The sequence below is a fragment of the Setaria italica genome, chromosome IX (assembly GCF_000263155.2).
Source record: "Setaria italica strain Yugu1 chromosome IX, Setaria_italica_v2.0, whole genome shotgun sequence".
Classification (NCBI taxonomy): domain Eukaryota; kingdom Viridiplantae; phylum Streptophyta; class Magnoliopsida; order Poales; family Poaceae; genus Setaria; species Setaria italica.
In genome coordinates this window covers 1608193-1621762 of record NC_028458.1, presented here as the reverse complement: position 1 = coordinate 1621762, position 13570 = coordinate 1608193, and the positions used below count along the sequence as shown (strand labels likewise).

The window sequence follows — 13570 nt, the reverse complement described above, 5'->3', positions numbered from 1 at the left end:
TGTGTTGTTCCTATGCTATTCATCTTGTATCTGATTTTCATTAACGAAGTAAACAAATTTATGAACTACTACGTCCTGCCATCTTGACATGTCTATGTGCGGTCAGACTGTTAATGTATGGCTGCAGAGGCAAGGTATTCAATTTTCTTGATCAGATCCTGCTTCTCTTGATTCACTTCAGTGCTCCGCTTGGAAGTAGTCACGTGCAGGGATACTGAACTAGAGGGATCACTTCATGCTTTCGGAGCAGAAAATTTGCCTTCTATACCTTTTTATGAATTATCAGAGATCAGACATGAATGATGTATGTTGGTCTCTGCAAAACGAGGATTGCTGTTTGTATGTCTCGGTCTGATCAAAGATGTTCAGGTCACCATGCCTTGACAAGCCACACATCTCACTCTGAATAATCGATGTTACAAAGACTCTTTTCTTATATCTCCTCTGATGAGGATTCTTAAGACAATCCAGAAATAGAGAAAATCCAACTCAGATCTTCCAGTTAATATCTTAGCGTTGCTTGGATGCTAGACCTGATCGATTGTTTTTGCATTTTTCACTGATGAAACAACACGTGATATCGGTAATCTCACCACGGATCACAACTAGATGATAATGGTACCCCAAAAAAATGATAGAAGGCCGGGCCTCCCGTGACGCCACCGCTTGCACTGGCCACCTTCAGCTCCAACAAACACGCCAAACACAAAATAAAGCTTGGGGGTTGAAACTCAGCTGAATATTATTTGAACATGGCGTTTCTCAACTTACCTCTCATCATGAACTATATAATTTCTAACCCTGTGTCTTTAAGCACATCAGAAATCCATCTTAGAATGCCACGGATAATACAGACACATTGGTAGCCTCAGAACATGACAGCAGCACAAATAAACGCGTAGCTCAAAGAACCACGTAGGAGAATGACACCAAGACACGATATTTGTTAACGAGGTTCGGCCAATGCGGCCTACATCCCCGGGACAATGACTACGGGCGCTCCTCCCCCGAAAACAACAGCTTGACATTGAGTCATCTTACATCGCACCGATGGTGCCCTTGTGTTTACGTACTAAGCTACGCCAAACTTGCGCGAAGCTAATTAGCACACATGCATCAGCTAGTTCTAGCCAGTGCTGCACATCAGAAGGCGAGGCCCTCAAAGAAGCCAGCATCTGGTGGTGCCGTTGCTGTCGGCGTGCCGCAGCATCTGCTCATCATGAACTCGTCCACGTTCTCGTCGTAGCCCAACAACTCGCCGATGGTGAACCGGGTGCTGTCCTCAAACTGAAACTGCTGCTCTTCGGCCGGCAACAGGGACTGGGTGTTGTGCTGAAGAAACCGCTGCTCTTCGGCCGGCAACAGGGACTGGGTGTTGTGCTGAAGAAACTGCTGCTCTTCGGCCGGCAACAGGGGCTGGGTGTTGTGCTGAAGAAACTGCTGCTCTTTGGCCGGCAACAGGGGCTGGGTGTTGTGCTGAAACTGTTCCTCTTCGGCTGGAAAAAGGGACTCAAGCATCGCCATCTGGTCGTCAGTAAGCAAGGGAAGCACGTCATGATCCAAGAAGTCCAGATCGACGCAGGAGCAGGCCTGCGCGTGACTCATCTTCGATGGCAGGGACTGAGCGTGGTCGCCCGTCGCCTTCCTCTTGCAGCCGGACAAGCGCTGGGTCGTCGGCTTCGACTTGGCTCTAGCGAGAGATGAAGAGGAGCGGTAAATCTTGCAGAGGACGTTGTCGCCGCCGCCGCCGTGCTTGTCGTCGTATTCAAGCATACACCATCCCATGCGGTTAAACGATCTGCTTGATCCTTCTTTGCGACCGTAGGATAGATTGCAGACGGTGGCGCCGTCCAGACCCTTGACGGGCTTCGGGCTGGACTCCGAGTGCCAGCAGGTATCGCCGCCGGCAATCGATCGCTGCCTGTGCCCGCTGTGGTCGCCTTTGGCATTCTTGAATCGCTTGGGGCAGTACAAGTACCAGATGGCGTTGTAGCCGCCTTTGTCGAGATCGGTGCCCGGCACCGGCTCCAGGTTGGCGACGAGGTCCTCGGGGACCGCGGCGCAGACGTCGGCGCGGTGGACGAAGCTGAAGTCGGCGACTCCGGAGCGGATGCTGCGCAGGAGGGCGATCGACGACGCGTCGTCGCGAGTGCGGAAGCCGCGGTCCTCCGCAGCCATGTTGTCGATGGATTTGGTTCCCGGCGAGAGAAGGGGAGGGACGATGGAAATCGAAGGTCTCGGCGGGTTTGGTTTTCCCGGCGAGACCGCGAGAGGAGGGGAGGGAAGATGGAAATCGCAGGTGCGTGGCGTGGCGCAGTGCAGTTCCGGCGGCCGCTAATAAAGACTAGGATGGCGGCGTGGTGATCAAAGCCGGATCGGTGTAGGCACAGGAATGGCGTCGATCCTAAGCATGGATTCTGCTGGTTTTTCCTGATGTTCGGCTGTCGATGGATCAGCGTTCGGAACGTATGAAGAAGGGAACACGAGGAATGGATGGTTTCCTCAATTCCTCCAGAAAACACAAGAGGAAGAAGCATTAACGGGCTCGAGATCAAACGACGAAGCCTATCTGTACAGGAAAGACGGGGTGGGTGGATCTCAGCCGTCGTGCTCGCCCACCTATCGCCGATGTTGGCCGCTGCCGCCGAGCTCGGTCGCGGTGACCCTCGTGGGCCGCCATGTTCGCCGCCGAGGACGGCGCAGAGACCTTCGTAGGCTCTCAGCAATGCCAGCCCATAAGCTAGGAAAGTCAATTTAAAAAATTATTCTCTGAATTTGTTTCTGAGAGCAGAGGCTTTGGATATCACAAGTCAGTGCCCTAAACTGGTTAGTTCTATTGATATCTCCAAGGCCAGTTGTGAAAAGGCTGAAATTGGACGAGCTGAATAACAAATGCATTCGCTCAGCATGTTATGAACACAATCTTCAACCGAATCAGAAGAATGTGCTCTCTCAATGTGGATGAGAAGCAAACGGGATATTTGAACACACTATTGCAATACTGCTAGAGTAGACTGAGTAATCGTCAGGAAAGTCGGTTACAATAGTATAGGGAATGAAACAGGACATAAACATAAAATACAAACACGCATTATCTGTCCTTAACTGATCCTTGGCAGTTTCAGAGTAAAAATGCTTTTGGAAAAGCCATCCGCAATGCTCCCATGTTGATACAAATATGTTAAAACAATGTGTGCCGAAAGATGAATTATCATCCCAAACAGCCTCTTGGATTGTATATCACATAGAAGATGCGGTATGGAAACCTTGAAAGGTCTACACGACAACCAAATACAATAAACACAAACTATTGTCCATCAACAAAAAGGCCCCCTCCCGCCTTCTTGCTCCTTTTGGTTGCTTGTGTCTGCCATCTAAAATTGACTGCTGATCCTTTTCAATCCTCGGTTTTCGCCTTTTCTAGCTTCTGTAATGGACAACAGTAGAAGTTAGCATGCAGCCCAGAAGAATGTGCATAGCAAAAATACAGTAAACAACAGAGTACAACCCATCTTTGAAACAAGAATAAAGGCAAGGTGCTACCACAGGAGTTCAGAGTATAGATTTAGAGAATACAAGCCTTAACTAAGGTAACCCAAAATGATTACTCAGATTCCACACTCTTATATAAATGCATAATGTTAATCTAGCACCCATGGGTTTAGCAAACAGCAAGGCAAGTATTTGCCATTACCCAATAACTTGTTTGAATGCTATACTGGACTTAAATAGTTAAATAGAGAGCTCGATATCCCCATGTAACCAATATCAGAACAGGAAATGTTACCAGGTGTTTACATTTATCAAGAGCAACAATTTCTTTGTTACCAAGCTGAAACCACACCCAGCATATAACATGACTTCTGCATTCCATAACTGATCAATCACACTGAGGTTTACCTATACTAATACCACTAAACAGGGACTGCAAATCTTATATGGAGAATTCCTTTTCTAAGCTCCAGAGAAATGAAAGCATATGATCCCCAAAATTTTACGATCACTTCAATTAAAAAGTGCATCAAGTTCGCAATGAACCAAAAATATATATTCCAAATAAGTTGTAGCCTAAAATCAGGCATGCTATCCACATTCCAGGTGCGATGAGGATTGAGGATGGTCCGAACGTTGGTTTTCACATGATGAAGAATAACATCATTGTACTTTGCAGCAAACACTTGATGACACCTAATCTTGGTACCTAGATAGGTTCTAACAACGACTCCTCCTACACGAAACAGGTAGCAAATATATACATACGCCCAACAGGATCACCGAATTATCATGTTAACGCTTGCAAAGCACAGGAATACAGTTACTTACCACCCATTGATTGATAACAAGAATCACGTGACCGCACTCACATAGCCACCCATCATTGCTAATTTGAAAGAGCATGGCCAAATTCTTCATAATAGGCAGAAACTTGGTCACTAATCAACGCAGACATGATTTTGACATTACCATGAGAATCCAGAAGTAATGACCTTGTTATTTACACTAGAGCATACAAAACATCCTATTCTAAACCACAAAGATATTTAACACAAGTAGCTTCACCACCGTAGTTCGCTTTGCACCAAAAATTCAACGGCACGTAAAGTTCATACCCAAAAACAGAATATACTAAGTAAACTAATTTGAGAAATGGAATAAGTTTCTAACAAACTAGCAAACATGCATGCGTAATGGGATCACCGAAATATCATGTAAACGCTTGCAAAACTGACCCGACGCCCGGGAAGACGGTCTCTTCGCATCCGCTCAGAAGACGAAATCGCAACAGCAGCGTCGATCTAGCCAGCCACGGAACAAACCAAGCGAGGCAACAAACAATAACCGGGACAGCACTCACGCCGCCACGCATCGTCGCTAATTGCAAGAGCCTGGTCGAATTCGGCACAAGCAGGCATCGAATCGGCCGGAGAGGAGTGGAGAGATCCGAAATCGAGGCCCGCCAAAGCCCAGCGAAGGGGCGGGGTTGGGGAGAGGGCGGCGGGATGGGGTTTCGCTTACGGATTGCTCGGAGTGCCATGAGAGGCCGCGGTAGACGTTGACGGAGAAGGTGGCGGCGAGGTAGAGCGTGGCGACGCCGAGCCCCGCCGTCAGCGCCTTGAACGCCAGGTCGCCCACCGCCATCGCGCCGCTACTCTTCCTCGACTCGGAGCAGCAAAACCCTCGCCTGCGGAATGGGGGATTCTCGGCTCTCAACAACTCTGACGAGGCCAAGGGAAAAGGAAAGCAGAAGTTGGGCCTGGGCCAACAAACGGCCCATGTAAATCTTACTCTCCCCGCCCTTTGACGGACCATGGCTTGACACGTGCCGATCCGTGGGCCGATCGAACATGCCCCGTTCCAGGACAAAACAAGAATAAAAAATCGTGCGCCTGACGACGATCATGTGGCCGATGGGAGAGCAAGTCAAATCTAAGCGGGAAGAGGCACAGAGATGCGAACGAAGTCAGGCGGGGACCAAGATATCCTCAAATTTCAAATCAAGGTCCACTGATTTCACACCACCAAGGTTCCAGGCCAGGCACGACACCACACCACGTAAAAACCAACAAGTGGTTTCCATTCATATCATTATCATATTGACATTACTCCAGAAATGCATCATAAATATCCATAACTCAAACAACTAATTATTCACTTATTTATCTCTCTTATCCATCATCATCTTTCTTTCCCATCTACTCTTTTCCAACGAAAAATTTGGTAGTGTCATGCATTCCTTTTCTGACCATCGAATACCTGGATTTTTCACGTATACATGTGATCACGGGAGCTATCCAAACCATTCATTTTTGAATCAATGGTGAGATGAATCATGGATTTTAAGAAGTACATAGCTAGATAGTAAGGCAATTGTTAGACCGAAAGAAATCAACGGTTGAGATAAGTCATGTTGTCACATGTACATTTTGATTTGTATTTTACTAAGAAAAGGAATATCTCGAAAGTATTGTTCTGGAAAAGGAGTACTGTATTTCAATTGACGTACTATATACGTCACCAAGCACTTTCAAAATGTCTTTTGGGAGTAGTGCGTAAAGATATCCCCATGAAAGAATGTGTAAAATAATAAATGCCCGGATCCCTGGATCACATGACCGCCAGAAGAATCCCCGGAATCACATGGCCTGCTCACCACATGGCCGCCAGAAGAATCCCCGGACAGAAAATGTACTCTAACCGAGAACCGAGCACGCACAACTCCACAGAGGACAGGAACCATGACGCCACCGCCGGCGCCAGCCATGGCCGCGGAGAGCAACGGTGAAGCCGCCGTCCACGGCGGACGCCATCTTCGCCGGCACGTGCTCCTGTTCCCGCTCCCGTACCAGGGCCACATCAACCCCATGTTCCGGCTCGCCGGCATCCTCCACGCGCGCGGCTTCGACATCACCGTCTTCCACACCCACTTCAACGCCCCGGACCCGGCGCGCCACCCGCACTACCGCTTCGTCCCCGTACCCGACGGCATGTCCGGCCCCGCGCCCGTCGCCATCGAGGACGTCGTGGCGCATATCGTCTCGATCGGCGGCGCATGCGAGGCCGCCTTCCGGGACCGCCTCGCCGCCGTCCTGGAGGAGTACTCCAGGGACGCCGTCACGTGCCTCGTCGCCGACGCGCACCTGCTGCCGATTTTCCAGGCGGCCAATTGCCTCGGCGTACCCACGCTGGCGCTGCGCACCGGCAGCGCGGTCTCATTCGCGTGCTTCGCCGCCTACCCGATGCTATGCGAGAAAGGCTACCTCCCCGTGCAAGGCACGCCCTCCTCTTCAAGTACTTGTTCGTATAGTAGCCTACCAAGTTCATGCCCATGGATCAACGTGCTCGTGTTTCGTCCCTGCAGATTCACAGCTCGACACGCCGGTGGTGGAGCTGCCACCGTACCGAGTGCGCGACCTGATGCACATCGGCAAGGACGGCCACGAGGTGCTGTGCGAGATGATGGCGCGCGCCGTGGCGGCGGTGAAGGCCTCGTCGGGCCTCATACTCAACACGTTCGACGCGCTCGAGCGCCGCGAGCTGGAGGGCCTCCAGCAGGACCTCGCCGTGCCGGTGTTCGACATCGGACCGCTCCACAAGTTCTCCCCCGCCGGCGACAGCAGCCTGCTGTGCCAGGACCGGAGCTGCCTGGAGTGGCTAGACGCGTGGCCGCCGGAGTCGGTGCTGTACGTGAGCTTTGGCAGCCTGGCCTCTATGAGTTTGCGGGACCTGGAGGAGACAGCATGGGGCATCGCCGGCAGCGGCGTGCCGTTCCTCTGGGTGGTCCGGCCGGGCCTTGTCGGCGGCTGCGCGGAGAACCATTTGCCGGAGAGGTTTGAGGCCGCGACGCGCGGGCGCGGCATGGTGGTGGGGTGGGCGCCGCAGGAGGAGGTGCTGCGCCACCGCGCCGTGGGCGGGTTCTGGACGCACAACGGCTGGAACTCGACGACGGAGAGCATCTGCGAGGGGGTGCCGATGCTGTGCCGCCCCTACTTCGGCGACCAGATGGGGAACGCGAGGTACGTGGAGCACGTGTGGGAGGTGGGCTTCGAGGTGTCCGGCGAGCTCGAGAGGGGAAGCGTGGAGGCAGCAATCCGGCGGCTCATGACTGAGAGCGACGGTGCCGGGATGAGGACGAGGGCCGGCGAGCTGAAGAAGGCGTCAGCGGAGTGCACCGGCAAGGGCGGGTCGTCGTGCCTTGCCATTGATAAGCTTGTCACGCATATGATGTCTCTGTAGTCTGAACTCTGCTCGAAGCTTAAAAGTTTTCACTTGACATAAATAGTATACACTGTCTCAGAGTTCAGTGTGAAATTTGCTTGAAATTTAGTGGGTGTTTGGATACGACCCGCTAAAGTTTAACACCTGTCATATTGGACGTTTGGATACTAATTAGAAGTATTAGACATAGGTTAATTACAAAACTAATTGCACAGATGGAGTCTAATTCGCGAGACGAATCTATTAAGTCTAATTAGTCCATGATTTGACAATATGGTGCTACAGTAACCATTTGCTAATGATGAATTAATTAGGTTTAATAGATTCGTCTCGCGAATTAGCCTAGGGATTCTGCAATTAGTTTTATAATTAGCTCATATTTAGTCCTCCTAATCAGCAACCGAACATCCGATGTGACACTGCTAAAGTTTAGCACATAAGTATCCAAACACCCAAGCTTGGTACGTTGTCAGTGTGTCAGTCAGATTTTATTTGTTCCGAATCATGGATTTCGGCATTCAAATGTCACGAAACGCAAGAAATTTAAGACCATCAGTCACAAAATTTAAAAACAATCATCCCATTCGAAAACTGAAATTTTAGTATAGAAGTCACCTCTATTCGAATTTTTGAAAAAAAAATATGATTTAATTTCTTCAAATTATGTTGCGCAACGAGTATAACTCGACCGTCGGATGAATGACAAGTTCATCAGCACACAGTCATCTAAAACTAAAATACTCCCACCATTCCAAATTGCAAGTCGTTTTGACTTTTATAGATACATAGTTTGCTATGCATTTAAATATAGTGTATGTATAGATGCATAATAATATCTACGAATCTAAAAAGATCAAAACGACTTACAATTTAGAACGGATGGAGTATGTGGCTCGACTAAGTGGGCTCTACTTTTCAAGTTTGCATATTATTTTGGAGGGATGATTGCGTAACTGTAACATCTCGTGTTATTGACAGCCTAAAGATACCAATGAGAAGTTGGTAATGATGTTTGGAGTAAAAGGAAAGAAATTGACTCAAAGTCAAATTTGAGCCGAATTTAGACAAAATTGCAACTTGGAGTTTTAAATTCGGAAAAATTTAGCAAAAATATGAAGTTGAGGCTTGAGGAAGTTTAGAACTCAAGGGAATGAAATTGGACACTAAATCAAGTCCTAAACTCCTCAAGAAATGCAATTGAAAACTAAAATCAAAAGAGTACTATTCCCTGTCCGAAAACAGGAAATTCAGAAAAACATTACAAGTATCCAACTTGGAAATTGATTTCTGCCTAATTTTCCAAGTTAGTGGACAAAAGTATCTAAACAGCAGTGGAGTATGATCCTTGGACAAGATTAGTAGGGTGTTGTTGATCAGGAACAGTGAAGGGATCAGATTTAAATCGAGACTCAAAGTCAGCACTTAGGCAGTTCGGCCTAGCTACTGAATTGGATTTTTCTAAGTCAGAAAACAGCAGCAATTGACCATGTTTGGAGCAAAATTCAAAGAAATGTAGTGCAAGAGGTATATGTGTTTATGGGCAAAATGGAACCCCCGTTAGTTGTAGAGCATGAATGGCTAATGGTTGAACGAAATGGATCAAGAATTAGCTACTCAAATCAAGACCAAAGAAGGGTAAATGACCAGGAACAGTAACTGTTGAACTGAATCGAGGGATTCAGAACATTTCAGTCTGCCCGAGAGAAAAACTCAAAATTCCGACCTTTGGGATGTTTATCTCGAGTAAGAGCCAATATATAAATTAAAGTGCTCGAGTTTATCTCCAACTTTACTTAAGGGGCTCTTGAACCGTAGGATTCAAAATCGACCGGTTGGAAGGTCTGAATTTTCGGACTGAAAGAAAGGGGAAGGAAGCGAGCAGAACAGCAGGACAGAGACGTGTCGCCGCTGGCAACATTGCCCGTCATCCAGCTCGGCGCCTAGGGCCACCTCCTCGCCACGCAAGTCTACAGCTAGGCCACGGTGTCGCCCATGCGTGCGGTGAAATTTTTGTATAATTACTCCTCCCGCCGCCGCTCTCATCTGTTTTACTGCGCCACCGTTTTTACCGTCGTAAGCAAAGCCCCTGCCGTCGGCCGATTCCCGCCGTTTCACTACCTCCCACCTCGATTCCTTTCACCCACATCCCCACCAACACCTTCCTGACCACCATGCCTACTCGTTGTCCAACTTCCCCGCCGGCGAGCTCTTAGCCGCCGCCGTTTTCGTCTGCCGCCGCCTGACTCCCTGCTCACGGTGAGCTTCTCCTTGCCGCCTATCTCTCTTCGTGTGTTCAGTTCTACGTAGGTTCGTAGGTCGCTAGGGAGCTTTAGAGGTAGTTAAAAGGACCGAGCGGTGCCGTTGCCGTGCTTGGCCACGGTCGGCCGTCAGTCAAGCTACCCGCCGCCGTGGAGAGGCTAGCTCCGACCGTCTCCCGGGGAGCCGCCGCCGCCTACGGGTGCGCTGTGGCTTGGGGATGCCTCCCCAGCCCGGCCCCATCGCCGGTGGGGCGCCGGACGTCGGGCCGTGCCGTCCCCTGCCGCGCTCTGTTTTGGCGCGAGGAAGGAGAAGGAGCTGGCGCCGGGGGCCCGCGCGTTAGAAGGAGAAGACGAAAAGGTTAGGAGGGTCGGCGGGTGAAGGAGAGGAACGTGGGCCGGTCCAGCAGGCCAGGGCGCCAGGGTGGAGGAAAAGGAGTAAGGTGGGCCGGTGGGCCGGCAAGAAGAACAGGAAGGAGGGAGAGGAAGTAGAATCAGCCCAGTAGCCCGGCAGTGAGAGGAGTGGGCCGGTGGGTAAGAGAGAGAGGGGGAGAAGGTGGACCAGTACCACGGGCCCAACGCGAGTGAGAGAGGGTAGAGAGGAGGCGGGTGAGAAAAGTTTGGGCCGGGGGTTTAGGGATAAATCTAGGTTTTTATTTTATTAGATAAATAGATTAAATTCAGTTGCACCATTTAAATCATAGAAATTTCTAGGAGTGTCCAAAATTAGTGAAACCAATTTTGTTAGGATTGTTTTATTTTTATTTATGCATTAAAATTATTATACCTTAGGAAAAATAATAAAATTTAGGTATTTATTTAATGCCTTTTCATTAAAGTATTTAAATAAATACTTAACCTTTATTAAATGCATAAAATAGTGAATAATGGTTTCATATTCACAAATTATCATTAACCCATAGGAGTTAGGTTTTGAGGTTAGAAAATATTTATAATGTTTTCTAAAAATAAAAGAAAAGGCTTAAGGTAGGATTAGTAAAGGAAATAAAAATGGTGGGTTAATCTTTTCGGGTTTTTGTGTGTTGGCTTGCAACTTTATCATGAGAAGTTGTGTAGTCACTTGTTGGCTTGTAACTTTATCATGAAGGAAAGTTGTATAGTCTTGTATTCAAAAAATTGCATCATTAACCCCTGCATGTACTATATCGTAGATACCGAAGCACCAGAAGGGGAATTCTTGGAATTATCTGAAGGACCTTCAGAATTTGAGGAGATCGTTGAATTGATCCCCTGTGAAGCCAGTCCGTCGGACAACGCTAACATTTTTACAGATCAAGGTAAGCCCCGATGCGTCTATACCTATCTATTTGAAAGTTATTATTTCATGTGTCCAATTACTGGTTATTCTTCAGATGAATGCATTAAGTCTAGGAGTTGATTGAAACCTATTCTTGTGCATGATCCTACCTTGTTATAAGGACATCTTTGCCACTTGTTCAATAATTAGTAATTAACCCATGCTTAGGAATGCTTAGATGCTTTAAGTAACTTGGTTACTTAGCCTTAAGGTAAATTGTTGGGTCATACATACTAGTTGAGGGAAGTTAGCTTGGAAATTTGAAAAGTCGGCAGAAGCTAGAGATGTTAGTTCTGTCTGCTAGATTAATTTGGTTAAGGCCCGATCATTGTCTTAATCTTTGATCAAGTGAATGTCACCTGGTTGCTTACTGGGTATGGGACCAGTAAAGCCCGGGAGGTTAGTAGACTTTCTGATCGGGAATATTTCGTACCCGTGCTTGACATGCTGGAGAATGGCAGGGGCGTAGCCTAAAACTCACATGGAGATCGGGCCAGACGTGGGGTCCCATGTGGGGGTGCGTCCCTGAGTTCGGGTAGTCTTATTCCCAATCTTTGGGTACGCTAATCGACGGGTCGTTACGTACAACCTGGACAGTTGTACGTAACTGGTGGTCAGGGTGCTCTCCTGCAGAATGTAATTGATCCGGATCGCTGCAATTCTTAGTTATGAATGCGCTTGATTACTGTTAAGCATCGTAGTGTAATCTCATGTATGCAATGTCTTTCTGAAATTAATATGTTGTATGACTTAATTTCCTACTGGTTGCAAAAATATTTCTTTTTCGCCATCTAGACTGGTTAAGTAACAACTCAAATTGAATTAAAAGACAAAGTTAAGGTTTCACTTTTAGTAAGCTCTTTTGGCAAAAATGTGAGTCAGCCAGTACACTAAACAGCTAGCATGCAGTTCCACAAAAGCTATTATATTAGTTAGTCGGGTTGGTCTTGTTGAATACTCCGTACTCAGGGTTATCCCTCGTTGCTATTTGAGAGCCTCAGTAGGAGTCCACCGAGGAGGAAGCCCCGAAGAACTAGGGTATTTTTACAAGACTCGTAATACCCTAGAAATAAAACTTAGATGTTTATCTTTCACCTGGACTGGTTTATGTTTTAAACTCTTAGAACCGCTCTAACCTGCACTATTAAGTTTGTTTCAAACTATGGTCTGTAATAATTCGTACCCCGGTATGTATGTAAAAATGTAATGTTTGTTGATGCTTTCCCATCGTGGAAGCGATCCTGGTGTATGGCTATGAGACACGTCGTGGATCCTTCGAGAAGTCCCAGGGACACTCGACGGACTACCGGACTTATGCTGTTTTAAGTGCGTTATGGATAATTGCTGTTCCGACAGTAATTAGACGTATTTAAACCAGTTTAAGTTGGACAGCTCCGCTACAGTAACCTACAATTTAGAATTTGTGGTTGGTGTGTCATGGGGACACCTCAGTCACTGGCGGTGCAAATTCCGGACTTAAGGCATTTTAAAATGGAAGAAATTATCTATTTTAAACATCTTATTAAATTGTTAAGATATTTCCTTAAACAATGGCAAAGATGCGCTATCAGTAGGGGGCGACAAAACAAAGTCAGCACGAGACACAGGCGCATCCGCGCATGCACATGATCCGTGGAGAGACAGCCCGACAGATGATCGGGAATCGAGATCATGTTCTTATCCTTCATGGAATCATCTGCCGTTCCGCGAAACAGAATAGTGATACGCCTGCCGATCGCGTCATGGTCGGCATGCCCCGATGGGTGACGGCACCGGCAGGCAGCTCGTTTGGTAACCCAACACGCGCAAAAAGTTCTTCAAAACGCGCACACGCGCACTCGCTCGCATAAAAAGAAAGAAAGAAAAACACAAGAGGCAACTCGATCAGCCCACGACCGAACGATATCCGTCAGAATCAGCCTGCGTGTTTCACGTCCCAAAAAAAATACTCTCTATCGTTTTGGAATTATTAGAAGGGACGTGTTTAACTAGAGAAAATTCTCTGCGTGACATTAGAAGATAGACCAATTTTTTATATAACATCTAATTTCAATATTCCTTATTTGTCACCGTCTCCAAGTTTTATACCTTCTATGACACAATTTGATAGGAAAAGACAAAAATACCCATATGTGCATTACCACAAGTTTTAATCCCCTCCTATGGCATTTTGTATGCAAAAGGATTTTTCCACCCACTTTCCTGGTTGACTGAGCAATAAGGAAACTAATGTTGAGTTACGATGTAAATCCGATATTGTAGTATATAATACAGCCAAGCA

At 47.6% G+C, this 13570-nt stretch overlaps 1 protein-coding gene across 1 annotated transcript; it reads left to right on the top strand.

Annotated features, from left to right (window-relative positions):
* The first annotated feature begins 6110 nt into the window (after positions 1–6110).
* On the top strand, positions 6111–7809 carry LOC101785893 (DIMBOA UDP-glucosyltransferase BX8). Its single transcript, XM_004981161.3, has 2 exons — positions 6111–6771; positions 6860–7809. The coding sequence occupies exons 1-2, from the start codon at positions 6237–6239 to the stop codon at positions 7732–7734; spliced, it is 1410 nt and encodes a 469-aa protein (XP_004981218.1). The 5' UTR covers positions 6111–6236; the 3' UTR covers positions 7735–7809.
* The last annotated feature ends 5761 nt before the right edge of the window (positions 7810–13570 follow it).

Coding starts and splice junctions, on each gene's coding strand:
- LOC101785893 (XM_004981161.3), top strand. CDS start 6,237: ATGACGCCACCGCCGGCGCCAGCCATGGCCGCGGAGAGCAACGGTGAA. Junction 6,772..6,859: donor AGGCTACCTCCCCGTGCAAG/GCACGCCCTCCT, acceptor TCGTCCCTGCAG/ATTCACAGCTCGACACGCCG.